Genomic DNA, 14,607 nt, shown 5'->3' on the forward strand with positions numbered 1-14,607 from the left:
TTCTAGGGACAGTTTTCTGATGTTAATATTTTGTAGGAGAAACCACTGCATAATACATATCATGACAGTTGATCCACGCAACTTTGTTAAAGTGCCCTAAAACGGTTTCTTGTTTCCCTGATCAAAGGGGAGAGAATTAATTGAAACCGGAAGTTCAGTCAATGTATTACTCTAACTTCCATCTCTGCATATATCTATATGTTTTCACAAACGCAGGTTCGACACGCCCACCGAATGCGGAATCCGGCGAAGACGCGGATGATGTTTATTTTCGGGGCCGGAAGTGGAAATGGGAGAGGCGAATGCCCGCCTCCCGGAAGCTTCCATTCCCCCGCTTGTTTGGGCAGCGCCTGCCAAGAGGTGTGTTGAAGCGGGCGCGGGGCGCCAAAATGCCAGTGGCGGTGATGGCGGCGACGAGCGGCGCCTTCAGTTACCGAAAGCTGCTGGAGCAATGTGAGACTCAGGAGCTGGAGGTAAAGAATGGGGCGGCGGCGACCATGGAAACGCTGCGCGAGGGAGAGGGAGCAAGAATGCGAGGCGGCGCGGGTGGGCCGGCACGCGATCTGCCAGGCACGTGCTCTTCCCGCCAGCCCTCGGTCTCGACCTCTTCAGCCTTCGACGTCGCGAATGCCGGCTGGGAGGAGACCGGGCTGGGAAGCCCACACGCCTGAGCTGGTTGGTTAGTTGATGCTTGGGCTGCAGTCCTCCACATAGCATAGCAAATGGAAAACGCTTTGGGACATTGAAACCGTCGAAGAGGAAAGTTCCACTCGGTTATTGTGATTGGCGCTAGAGAGCCTTGGAAATCTGCAGTACTGAGAAATCCCGTTGAGTTTGAAACGGAGCGACAGATATTTCAGAAACATTACAGAGTCAGGATACAGTCCAATCCTGCGCATTTTATCTTTATGTTTTATTGATTTTATTGTAATTTCTTTGGTTGTGAGCTTCCCAGAGTTGTGGAGAGTTGGGGGACATGCAACTTTAATAATATTTACTCTAAAATTACAGAAATTAGCAAGACTTGCTCTCAGTTAAATGCTCATAAAGTTGCAGCCTGTTTCCTACTTCCTGGAGTAAGCTTCATTAAACACAGTGGACCTTACTTTATAATAAGCATGTACAGATAGTCCTTGAGTTATGACTACTTGTTCAAAATTATGACAGCGCTGAACAAGGGGGACTTACAACCAGTCTGCAAAGTTGTGGCCGTTGCAATGTCCCTGTAGCCACATGATTGGCATTTGTGACCTTCCCTGCCAGCTTCCTACAAGCAAAATCAATGGGGAAGCCAGCAGGGAAGGTTGCAAGTTGTTCCCATAAGTCACTTCTACCGCTTTTTCTCCTGAGGGGCCCCACTGTGGAGTATGAGATCCCAGAGACCTTATACTCTGTAGCACTTCCACCTGCCCACACTCTGTAGTGTGTGCCTGCCCCTATCATCCCGTGCCCACCCAGGGTCCCTGCCAGCTCACCTGCACTCCCCAGCACCTGCCTGCAGCCCTTGCCAGCAGGCCTGCGCTCTCCAACCAACCAAAGCCCCCACCGGCCTGCCCGTGCTCCCTAGTGCCCCCTCCCCAGTACGTGCACACCCACCTGTACTGCTTACTTGGGACTCCTGCCTCTTCCCCTTAATGACCCAGGCAGTCCTGGGGTTATAATGGCAACTGGGACTGCCAGGATTACCGTAGCTAAGCGATGCAGTCATGTGATGTCATGCTTTACAACTGCATTACTTAATGATGGCAATCCTGGTCCCAATTGCTGTCATAAGCCAAAGACTACCTGTATTGAACTGCACTGAAGAGAAAATACATAAGTTTACAAATTTTGGTTTAGATATTAGGCCTGTCAAAATAGGTCACCTTAAACCTGCTTGGTTCAGTTGTGAATGTTGTATGAAATAGGGATTCCAAGCAGTATTAACTACTATTTGTGTTATAATTGTCCACTGGAGAAATTTTTAATCTATCTCTTAATACCGCAATCATTTTAAGACTTTTATTAGCTCCTTGAAATCTTTGTCTTTCATAAGCTTAGGCAAACAATATGATGAGTAAGTTTCTTAAACAGTGATGCCACTTTCTCATAAACGGACATGCCTTATTTTCCTTCACCAGGTTGAAGTCCACACTCCCTCATAATGTTCTATGAATTTTACTTTGTCTACCTTTGTTAATCAGAGTATAATTTGATAATTATAAATGCTTGTAAAAGGCATAGCTGGGCCCTGAAGCAACACTGGTTGTTCTCCAAAATAAGTCTTTTTTCCCTGTTTCCAATGTTTGCCTAAGCTTATGAAAGACAAAGATTTCAAGGAGTTAATAAGTTGAGAGTAGGATGAAGTAATGTCATGCCTGAGTGAAATAAAAACTTAGTGATGCATTTTCACCAGAGCTTTTAAGACATTAAAATGTGTTTTCTTACTGCAGAGGGATGAGGATGGATTGTATTATTCACTTTGTGGAAAGCACCTGACTGCCCAAAACTTTATTTCAGAGGAAAGGAATTGGCTTTTACCAGTGTTCCTTCTCCTCGGCTATGTACTGCTTTGTGTAGGACACAATCTAATTTTATGCTGATTTCTTTAAGGCCCCTGGAGGAATAGCAACACCACCTGTTTATGCTCAACTCCTAGCTTTGTATCTTCTGCATAATGATATGTAAGTAAATACATTTTAATAATAGGTCTGGACTGGAATAGACACGTGGCACCCATTCAGGGAGCACTCCAGTACCTAAAATAAGGGAGAGAATACTACTACTCCCTTCCCAAAGTGAATCATTTCAGTATTTTCATATAAGTGCGTTGACACAATTCAGGTAATGTTTTTAAAACTGGAGGAATTTACATTAATTGGCAAAAAGAATGCCTACTTGGCATTCCTTTTCACCATGTTTTAAAAGCAAGAAAATGTGATGTAGCTATAAGTGAATATGTTGTAGTGCTATTGATTTTTAGTAAACCTGAATCTTTGCTAGTCATGTAAGTGGGATTTAGAATTATTTTGCTCATACTGTTTTTATATATCATTAAAAAGCAAATTACTTCACGATTAGAATGTATTTCTGTAAAGCAAGTATGTTACCCTTTTGTTGAACAACATGTTACCAGAGTTTGCAGGTAAATAATTACTTGATTAACTCAAATCAGTTTATTCTCTGCAACTATTTTGGGGGCTTTTTTAAAAAAAATCTTATTTTGGAGTTCTTAGATGACAGTATTACAGTGTCACATGCAACACAAGATCTATGTGGAATATGCACACCAAACCAGTTCATAGCAAGAGTGTAATGAACAAAATAAATACTTAAAACTTTGTATTGGAGAATGGAAATATGTTGCTGAAACCTTAGGACTAATAGAAAAACAGTGGTTATACATTCTAGTAGTAGAACAGCCTGCCTGCTGAAGTGTACTGGGTGCTCCATCACTGGAGGTTTTCAAGATGGAGCAGCCATTTGTCTGGGATGGTCTGAGGATTCTGGCAGTGGGCAGGAGGGTGAACTAGAAGACCTCCAAGGTCCCTTCCAACCCTGGGTTTCTACATGAGAGATGCAAACAAACTGTGTGAAACCTGTATCCTTTTGCCTTCGAAATGTACATGTAGCATAGATTGATGTGTTCTTAGAAGGATGTAGCTGGAAACTTCCAGTAAGTAAGCATTATTAAATAGATATCATTTTAAAAATATGTCTATATCACTGTCTTATTTTTATTAGGAATAATGCCCGTTATCTCTGGAAGAGAATTCCTACTGCTATGAAGTCTGTAAGTATTTTTCACTGCTGTCAAAACAAAAAACAACATTCTCAGTTAGAATCATGTTTCCTCAAAGTACATCAAACATATATCCTTATTATTTAAAAATATGTCCTGAATGCAAAGTTTTGCTCCTACTAATCTTAATATCTGGAATTCTACTGCTTTTGCATTTTTATTCAAATGTTTATAATATGCTTTTAAGAATTGTAGGTCTGAGTTCAGCTGAGTTAATAGTCTTTGAGTAGTGGGCTATACTCTTTAAAAAATGGAGAGGAAGATTGTTGAGAAGGTGGTTGGCTTGCAGCTTATTCGAACCCTGGAAGAAATGAGTTATCTAGAGCTGTTCCAGTCTGCTTTCAGGCTGCGATTTAGTGCTGAGACAGCTTTGGTTGTGCTTGTGACAGAGCTGGATGGAGGTGATGCATCCATCCTTGTGCTCCTTAATCTCTGGCTTTTGATATTGTCAGCCAAGGTATCCTTCTGAGCCAGCTCTGTGGGTTAAGGGCAGTGTTTTACAGTGGTTCCCTACCTTTCTTTAGGCTGGTTCCAGTTGGTATTGGATGAGGAGAAGATATTGCTCCCTAGGGCCCTCCTTTGTAGGGTGCCACAGGGTTCTGTTCTCTCTCTCCCTTCCTTTTCAACATCTCCATGAAACCACTGGGTGAGGTCATCCACTAGGTTGAGTTTCAGCATCCTTATCTTTTGACTATGGCGGGCCAAGTGCCTGGAGGCTTTGTGGGTTTGGATGGGGAGCAACTGTCTCCAATTCAATTCTACCAAGACTGAGTGGCTGTGGGTATTTGGGCTGCTAAGATCTGGGGATATTCCATCTCTGACTCTTGATGGGGTTGCACTTCCCCATTCAAGGGTGGTGAGCAATCTGGGTGTCTTCCTGGGCTCACAGTTCCTGTTCAATGAGCAGGTGGCAGCTGTGGTCAGGAAGGCCTTTGCACAGCTTCATCTGGTGCACCAGTTGCACTGTTTCCTAGATTGGGGGGAAAGGGGTGTTCTTCAGACAGTCACTCTTCAGACAGCCACACACACTCAAACAGAAAGGCATTCTTCAGGCAGTCGCTCTGCCACACTCTTTGTGGGGCTGCCCTTGAAGACTACCCAGAAGATGGGCATGCCTTAGTATACCTATGTAACACCTCTGCTTTGCGAGCTGTACCAGTTCTCAGTTTGCTTCCAGATGCAATTCAAGGTGCTGGCCATTACATATAAAGCCCTACATGGCATAGGGCCTGGTTACTTGAGGGACTGCCTGTCTCCCATAGTATCTGTCTGCCCAATTTGATCCTTCGGGTTCCTTCGATTAAACAGTGCCACCTATTGGGACCCCAGGAATGCGCCTTCTCTGTCACAGTGGAATGAGGTTCCCCCCGAAATCTGGACAGCCCCCACCCTGCTGGTGTTTGGAAGGGCCTTGAAGACCTGGCTCTTTACCCAAGTCTTTGGTGAGGGTGAATGAAGCCCCCTTTGGACGGTGTGGGTTTGTTTCTTTTTGTTCCCATCCGTTTTTTTTCCCCCCATTCTTGTCATCTTTATTCTTCATGTTTATCTATTGTATTTTTTCTTGTTTTCAGCATTTTTATTTGTAATCATCCAGAGTTGGGCAGCCTATATATTTAAATATTAATATTAATAAGGTTTAAACATGATTGAGTGGGCAGCAGCAATCAGAATGTTGCAGTGTGCAGATTGATTTTTTTTATTTACTGTATAATCATAGATCAAAAGTTACCATTAAAATCAGAACAAGGTACTTTAAAACAAAAAGCAAACATCATTAAAATAAGCCCCTTCGTAAATCTGCATGTATGTCAGAATCCTGTCATTGGTCATACCCATGAATAATGATTGCAATGACATAACATTGTATGCCTCTCCCAGAGATTTCACTAGACTGATTGCATAATAAAAACCTCTGTTTGGGACCAGCCCAAGCATCAGCTAATGAGAGAAATTAGTGTTGCGGCCAGATAAGGTATAACAGGGTTTTTTTTCCATATGATGGCATCAAAGGAGCAGCAGGTTTCACCCTCTCCAGCAAGTCACGTTATTTTTGTCTAGTTCTTAATATATTTTACTCTATTCATTTTTTTTTTCTTTACTTAGTTATTAGTTACTTTTAGTTACCCATTCTTTTAGATTTAGCCAGCAGCAACATAATCTTAGGGCACCCTGCCAACTACCTGCAGGAAAATAGCTGCAGGATGTGGCAAGATGAATGACATAACAGAGGTGGTTCTTAATTTAAAGAACAAGATTTGTTGGTTTCTCCATTCAACAGGCTGTGCTACAGTTGTGGCTGGTATAACTAAATCTTGGCGTGGTATGATTGCCTTGTGGATTCCTGGACTTCCATGTTAGTCATTAAACAGTGGTTTCTCAATTTTATTACTTTATATTACATCAGTTGTTTAAGGAATATATTAGGTATGAACAAAATAATACAGTACAATATAATATAATGTAATATGTATTATATGTATGACTACCATTGAGCATGCCTAGGCTGATGGGAGTTGTAATTCAAAACACTGAAGGCTATCAGGTTACTTAACTTTTCTCTGCCCTAGACACTTTTCTCAGATTAAAACTGAGTTTAAACCCTAGGTATGGCAGGAAGGCCTAGAGAAGTGCCAAAATGTTCTGCATAATTAAATGCATATTTGTTTTGTTTTGTAGAACAGATGCAGCTTTATTCTCCTTTCTTTCTTTGCAGGCAAATCTTGAACTTGGTGCAATTTGGGCAGTAGGGCAGCGAATCTGGCAAAGAGATTTCCCTGGAATTTATACAACAATTGGTGCATATCAGTGGTCTGAATCTGTTCAGCCAATTATGGAAGCACTTAAAGGTATAGATATCTTAATTAAAATTGTGCATAATATTAACCATGAAAGGAAGTAGAAACAATAGCTAGAGTGCCCCCATGCCTCCTTCCCTGTTACCTTTTAAAGGTCATGCCTTCAGGAATTAGCCAATAACCCACTGAAAAGGGGCTGTTTGATGTAGGAAGTGTGGAGTGGAGTGGAGTGGAGTGAAGAAAGAAGAGTTGCAGAAGAAAAGTGTGAAAAAAGTTGGAGTTGAAGAAGAGAGAAGAAAATGGAAGTCCCAAAGACATTGCAGGAAAATCAAAGAACATTGGCAGCAAATAGAAGTGGCTTATTTAGTTGAAAGGCCTGTGACCTCACCCTCTACCCAGCATCTAGTCATCTTCAGCAAAATATAACAAATAGCAGCAGAAGGGGAATATAAAACACATAACTATAGACTATAGTACAGGTAGTCCTCACTTACCGACTGCAATTGGGACCAGCAACTCTGCCGGTTGTTATGTCATGTGACCACGCCAGACGTATGATGTCAGTTCTGCTGCAGTCATTAAACGAATCACCGTGGATAGTTAAGTGTGATTTCACGTGACTGTGACTTGCGACTTCCTGCCAGCTTCCCCGTTGACTTTGCTTGTCGGAAGCCAGCTGTGAAGGTCGCAAATGCTGATTGCATGGCCGTGGGATGCTGTGACTGTCATGAATGCATACCAGTTGCCAAGCACCTGAATTGCGATCATGTGACCACGGGGATGCTGCAATGGTCGCAAGTTCAAGAACCAGGTGTAAACCTATCTTCAGAGCTGCTGTACCTTCAAATGGTTGCTGAATAAGGCAGTAAGTGAGGATTACCTGTATATAGAATTGTAAACCATAGGGCCATAGGTAATAAGAGATGCAAACAAGGTAGAATAATAGATAAGCGAAGATGGGAAGTAGGATTTGGGATGCAAACTAGGATAAAACTTCAAATGTAAATGACTTCCAGAAATAAAAGAATAGAGGCTAAAATTGTTCTTTTGTAAATAATTTTTTTGGAGGAAGATTTTTCTAATAAAAACCTGATTACATGAGAATTGTGCCATCGAGCAACTGAACCTGTGTCCTTAACCTAATATGGATATGCAGCTATCCTACCCCTATTAATTTTCCCAGCTGTTTCCCCCGCAAGCCACTAGATAACCTAAATGTGCTTTTTTAGCCTCCAGGAGCTTTTGATTTGCAAATTAGCACCAATTCTGTTACATTGATGCTTTGTTCAAGCAAAAAGATAAATGTCTTTAACAACAGGGCCCAGGTGATACTAGCATGCACTGTTTAAGAAGGGGTAGTCTGCTAATAGCCAGGTTGACATGCTCTGTAATTACTGTATTAAATTCAGTATTTAATAGTTTGAGTTCTTTATTATACTTCATCCAAAACAAGTGCTGAAGTAAAATACATTTTTCATGTGTGTGGATCAATGGATAGTGTGTTTGTGTGTATAGAGTCACTGCTTGTTGGTAGGAATCAGACTTTACATCTAACCAATCATCTCCCATACAAGTGTGGACATTTCAGATACTTCCAACTCAAGAGAATCTGTTTTATTATTTAAACACACAAGGTGTTTCTCTAGCCTTGATTGGCTAGCTTTTCATTAATTACCTCTCCAATAGATGCGACAAGGCGGCGAGCATTTGGACTAGTCTCTCGAGCATATCCTTCCATAAGTGCAGATGACTTTGCAGCCTTTGTTGGACTTCCTGTAGAAGAAGCAGTAAAAGGTACTGAAAAAACAGATTAAATAAGATGCAAATAAGTGTTGCATATACTCAACATTGTGCTTGTATCAATATATTTAGACACCTGCTCACTCAGATGCCCAGTTCTCTCACTGCTCTATATGATTTGCAGGCCTGGTTCTATGCTATCATAACTTTCCTCCACAACTTATAGCGTCGTTAGATCTTGCAGCCTAGGTTGGAAAACCCCTTATTTAATAATAGTCATGCTTTATCCTTAATATTAGCATACATCTTCTGTTATGTATCTTTTAAATTGAATATTAACAGTACAGCTCTGTGATGTGTACAGTGTTTAGCAACTGTAGTTGAGACCAGCAACTCTGTCGTTAAGCGAAGCAGTGGCTAAGTGGAATTGCAACTGCGCTTACAATTTTCCTTCAGCTTTCCTTTGCTTTATAGACCTGTGAACGTTATAAATTTTCATCACTGTCATAATTGTGAACTGTCACTGTCTGAGGCAGTGGCTAAACGACTACCTCTACTAAAATTGTGTTACAAGACACAAAATGTCTTTCAGTTCTTACAACTGTATATTATTAACACAAAAGTGCATTACAACTTTTCTAAAGCTTGTGCAGGACTATGAACGTTTTAAAATTATATACATTTTCGCTTAGCCTCCTTTTTGGATGATTATCAATTTATAGGATATGTGGCAATGTAGAATTATTCACTGGGATTGTTCCATCCCATTGATAAAGACTGCAAAACTGTTAACCGTTTTTATGTCTGGTATTTTAACAGCAAAAGTGAGTTTTCTAAAGTTTATGCTTGGTTTACTGAATGTATTACTGTTAAAGGATAACAGGCTGAATAAAAGGAAAACTAACATTAATAGTTAACTTTATAGGAAATGAAAGTATAACAAGGAATAAAGAAGGAACAAATAAGAACAAATCAGGAATTAATCCCATTCAGTATATTTCCAAATTGAAGCATCCGTATGAAAGTAATTATAGCTAATGAGCTATATTATGGTTTTAGGAGTTCTTGATCAGGGATGGCAAGCAGATTCGTCAACTCGGATGGTTATGCCTAAGAAGCCAGGTAGGTGGAGCTCTAGTTCCATGAGGATCTGTGGAGGGGGGGAGGGGACACTTCAGGATAGCTCGCATTACTTGCCTTTGCTACATACTGTTCAAAATGTAATTCATATTTGCATGCCAACATTTCTCTCAAATGTTTAAAATAGTGGGGGATGCTTATAAGGTGTTATGTCAGATATATGAACTGGTGTTCTAATTGAATTGGTGCTGGGTGCTTTAATTAAGTGGATATTTTAGAACGTAAAGGTTAGATGCAAACAGACAGGATGTGCCTCAGCTTTTTTTCTCTGATTCTTGGCAGTAGAGACTCTCAGTTCAACATATTTTTCAGTGACCTTAACTGACACGCCTGAACTGAATGAAATGTAGTTACAACTAAATGTGGTTGCCACTTTGAAAACTATCTGGTTATCATGGAGTCTGTAATTTGGTCTTTTTTGCTAGTTTAAACTTGTATTCTATATTAATTTTTTTTTAAAAAACACCCTGTAATGTGGTTTAATTATTTTCTGAAAATTGTTTGTTCTCCAAACCAACTAAACTGGCTCTGGGTTATATCTGCTATGCCAACATGTGTCGCTTTGCATTTTCTTTCCTTGAACTGCATTTCCAATTTGGAGAAATCCCATTGGAGCTCCTACTAATACCTTTTTGATTTTACTACCCAGGTAGTATCATCGGCACCTTCACTACCTCGTTGCTTCATCTGCATGTGCAAAGAGTTTATAAATAAACTAAAAAGTACTGATTCCAGCATAGATCCTTGGGGATCTCAGGCTGGAACATACAGTAGATCCAACTTGCAAATTTTCATATTATTTCTATTCTGCTTCCCGTACTTTAGTCAATTAACAATCCATCTCTCACTTTGGGTGTAGAGTTTGCTTAAGAGCCGTGGGGAGGAGTTTTGTATTTTAACTTTCAAAAACCTCTAATTATGTATCTGTTTGATAGATGGGTTTTACTGTGTGTGTTTCAGGTCCCCAGGAACCTACATTTAACAGATTTCACCCACTGTCAGGTATGTATAAATTAAGTTTGTCTCCGTAGCTGTCCTAGCCCTTTGGAACAGCCTCCCCCTAAAATCCAGAGGGCCTGTACCCTCTTAGCCTTCCAGAAGGCCATCAAGACCTGGCAGTTCCCCCAAGCGCTGGGCTAGGATGGAAATGAGCCCAGCAAACATGGAGTTGATGAGATGTTGTGGCACCGTGGGAGAAGTATGATTTCTTTAAAAAAAAGGGGGGGGGATTGTGAGTATTGTTTATTTTCTGGTTTTATTGCCTGTCGTTGTGAGCTACCTAGAATTATTGTACATCAGATAGGTGGCTGTATAAGTTTTATAAATAAATAAATGTGTTAATATTTTCTATCTTTGCTGTCTAAAAATGTTCTAGCATTGTATTGGTGTCTATTTAAATAAACATGCTATATACATCCTCATGTTAGGCACGAGGATGTATATAGGAATTTGAAGCATACTCAGATTTTCTTTCATGCAGAAGTGGAACCTTCTAAAGCTCAAAGAACCATTTTCTTGCTTTCCCCAGTTCACCTTGTGCCACAGGGCACATAGCCAGACTGTAGTTTTCTTTTGAATACCAATCACATTCCTATATTGGCATCCTACTATCCTGATGCTGTTTAGGACCTTGCCTTAAAACTTATAAAATATCTAAGAGTGAGCATTAATATCTGTAGACTATTTCTAATGATAGATAATTGGGGGGGGGGGTTGCTGGATTTGTGAATTACCCATTTACTGTGTCTGTGAACATGATTTTGATCTATCTGGAAATTATATTTGTTAGGTTAATTGTTCATCCATTCAGAAGCAGCACACATTGCATATACCTGCTGTGTCCAGAAGTATAGCTTGCTATCTCTGTAGGATGGAAATAACTGTTGCACCAAGATCTGTTTTTTTTATGTAGAGTTTCTGTTCTCACCATGTTTTCTGCTTTCTTTGTAGAACCTGCTCCAGTTCCACCAATTCCTAATGAACAGCAGTTGGCCCGATTAACTGACTATGTAGCTTTCCTTGAAAATTGATAACTCCAGTCACTCATTCATGACATACTATGTACTTTGAGATTCATTTGCATTGTGTTTATTCTGTTCAGAGTTGCAGCATATGCACTACAATGGAATATGCTACCAAAACATAATTTTGCATTTTATCCTTATATTGATTTTATTGGAGCAAGGTTTTCAATTTAACTCCCCTGATTCATTGGCTGAGTATGTAATAAGGTTATATATTTAGGCTTAAATAACTCTTTCATTTTAATGTGGAAGAGGTAGCTGCTCTCCATTTGTAATTTGTTGTAAATTGAAGAAAGAGTTAACCACTACCATGACTTAGCTGAAAACCAAACATTGAAAAGGACATGGAAGACTAAATGTGGTCAAGGCAATGCTCTTTAAACTAAGTTTATCAGAAGACTTTGCAGTGTCTTTCCCTGATTATATATTGCTGTGCATTTACAGTGGGTTTCTGCATTGGCTTGTTATACTTGGGAATATCTAATGAAATCAATTTTGAAGGCTATATTTTGATATACTTTAAAAGATCAGTTCTTATACATAAGCACCCATTAGATCTGGGAGGTACCAAAAATATGTATTTTGGAAGAATATATTTTCAAAAAAATGCATGGCTAATAGTTCTTGCATAACAGTCCCATTAGTATTCTGGTTTGAGACTTAAAAAAGCATCTGCTAATTTTTCAAACAGATAGCTTGCTTGTGTTTAAACCAGACAGCTTAGATTGCCTTCTAGATGTTGCTTGTGCTCACAAGAAACAACATCGGGTTGTTGAAGCCAGTGGATGAAATGATCCTTGAACTTCACTAGTACTTTTCTGTGTTGGAATCTTGCTGATTTGGGAAGGAAGGGGCACACTTTGCTTTGTCATTAAGTTTTATATGGCATGGTCCTAGAGTTGTGGGGTTTTTTTTCCCCCCTCCCTTGTTCTGTCTTTAGACAGTCATCATTTAATGATCCGTTCAGAAATTACTGATATCTGTCCTCTGTAGTGACACTTTTCTCCTAGTGCACTATTACTGTATGTTCTTAACAATGTTTTGGATGTGTTTGAGTGCAAAAGGGTCCTAATGTCTGCACAGTTACTTTAAGAGTGTCTAAAGGAGTGTAACCATTGATTTTGCTATTTATTTGAAAACCTTTTTAAGCCTCAGAGTAGATGGGAAGCTTAATTTTGGTATTATTAAAATATGTTTACACCACTCTGGTCTATTTTCAAAGTTAATTTTCCTTCAAGAGATGTATTTAGGTTTAACATTGCTTTAGCACTTAGGCTAACTTTATGTGTGTGTGTGTGTGTGTGTGTAATCTGACATACATTGTAGAATACTCAGTGATTGTTTAATGGTAAGATCCTAACCATGTTAAATATAAGTTTGATGTAAGTTTATTTAACTACAGTGTAAATATGGAGTGATAAAGCAGTAAGGTACAGAAGACAGAGAATATTAGTTCCTTGAGGACTAAAAGATATTTAAGTGGATTAAGTTAGATAGAATGTAGGGATCTGTGTTAATCACATGAAGCAGAATAGGAAAGGACAAAAAATAGGCAAGCTAAAAAAAGTAGGCAAAACTATAAGCAGTGAGAACTTGGATCTGATACAAATGTTATACTGCTATTTTCACATAATAGCATCAAGCAGGAAATAGTAATAATAACTATGTATTATTGGTTAGGTGCAGGAGAGGGTGGTCTTGTTTATTTATACTGCACTGTGCGAGAAGAGTATTTATAGATTGTATGATTATATGATTTACAGTACTGTATACTCGGTATTCCTATTAGATAAATGTGATACAGGTAGATAGAGGAGCTATACAGAGTGATTTCTATATGGAAATGGAAAGCACTATGAATATGGTTTCCATATAAAATCTCCTAGATAATTGTAGACATATGAATTCCCTAAAATTCAACATACTCTCTACTGCATCCATCATTTATTGGACTAAGAGGCTCTTTAGGGTTCTTCAATGAATTACATGTCTGTACCCTTCTCTAAGTAAATTATAAGTTAAGTAAATTATTTAGAGAGGAAAGAGCTATTATTTAATCACTCTGTGCTTGTAGCATAGTGTGACCAGTTTATCCATTGGCTATTTTTATGTAACTATTCATTTCAAACCACATGATATGCAATGTTATGTTAGGAAATGTACTCATTTGAATATTTCATGCATATTACATAGATGTAAATTGGGCACATAGATGTAGAGTCCTGTGGCACTGTATCATGGATGCTTAAGAAAACCTGGTAACTCCAAAGGCCACAGCTATTAAAACTCTAAAGCAAATTCCAAATATATACTACAGGAATTAGAATATTACATAAAACACAATTAATATGCAGCAGGTTTCAGTGGGGAGAAAAGACTAAAGTTCAGAATTAGCTGAGGCTTGTGAAAGATGCCAAAGACGGTATGTTAGAAATAAAAGGAAAGCCAAAGTTTAAGTCCAAAGAGGTAGCCATGGGTAATGATGAGAAAAAGGAACTTATTTCCTATTTTGCACCTGTCTTTTCTCAGAAGGAAAATCAAGTCCTAGCTGGCATTGTTATACCATAGAAGAAAGAGGGAGCTGCAGCTTAGGGAAGACAAGGAGAGGATAAAAGAGAATTTAACTAATTTCAATAGATTCAAGTGTCTCTGGACAATTGGATTATATTCCAGAGTACTGAAGGAATTAGAGCTGATTGCAGAACTACTCTTGCAAGGTCCTCAAACACAGGTATGATACAATTAAGAGGAGCCAGTGTGAGTTTGTTATAAACAAATCATGCCAAACTACAGGTGGTCCTTGACTTACAACCATTCATTTAACAACCATTCGAAGTTGCAACGCTGCTGAAAAAGTGACTTATGGCTCGTCCTTGCACTTATGACCATTGCAGCATCCTCCATGGTCATGTGATCAAAATGCAGGCACTTGGCAACTGGCATGTATTTATGATGGTTACAGTGTCCCGGCATCACATGATTGCCATTTGCAATCTTCCCACCAGCTTCTGACAAGCAAAGTCAATGGGATTTGTTTAACGACCACAGCAAAAAAGGTGGTAAAATTGGGTGCAACTCACTTAATGATTGCATCACTTAGTGATGGAAGTCCCAGTCCCAATTGTGG

The 14,607-nt window shown here is 39.4% G+C and overlaps 1 protein-coding gene across 1 annotated transcript; it reads left to right on the forward strand.

Annotated features, from left to right (window-relative positions):
- The first annotated feature begins 281 nt into the window (after window positions 1-281).
- COPS8 (COP9 signalosome subunit 8) lies at window positions 282-12,683 on the forward strand. The gene is made up of 8 exons (XM_007421402.4): window positions 282-473; window positions 2,593-2,663; window positions 3,724-3,772; window positions 6,495-6,627; window positions 8,263-8,370; window positions 9,376-9,438; window positions 10,417-10,458; window positions 11,407-12,683. Exons 1-8 carry the CDS (start codon window positions 303-305, stop codon window positions 11,484-11,486), a joined length of 717 nt encoding a protein of 238 aa, XP_007421464.2. The 5' UTR covers window positions 282-302; the 3' UTR covers window positions 11,487-12,683.
- Window positions 12,684-14,607: the final 1,924 nt, after the last annotated feature.

This window comes from Python bivittatus, unplaced genomic scaffold (genome assembly GCF_059951505.1).
Source record: "Python bivittatus isolate LINGU-HERP-01145 unplaced genomic scaffold, Pbiv_v1 ctg000020_np1212, whole genome shotgun sequence".
Lineage (NCBI taxonomy): Eukaryota > Metazoa > Chordata > Lepidosauria > Squamata > Pythonidae > Python > Python bivittatus.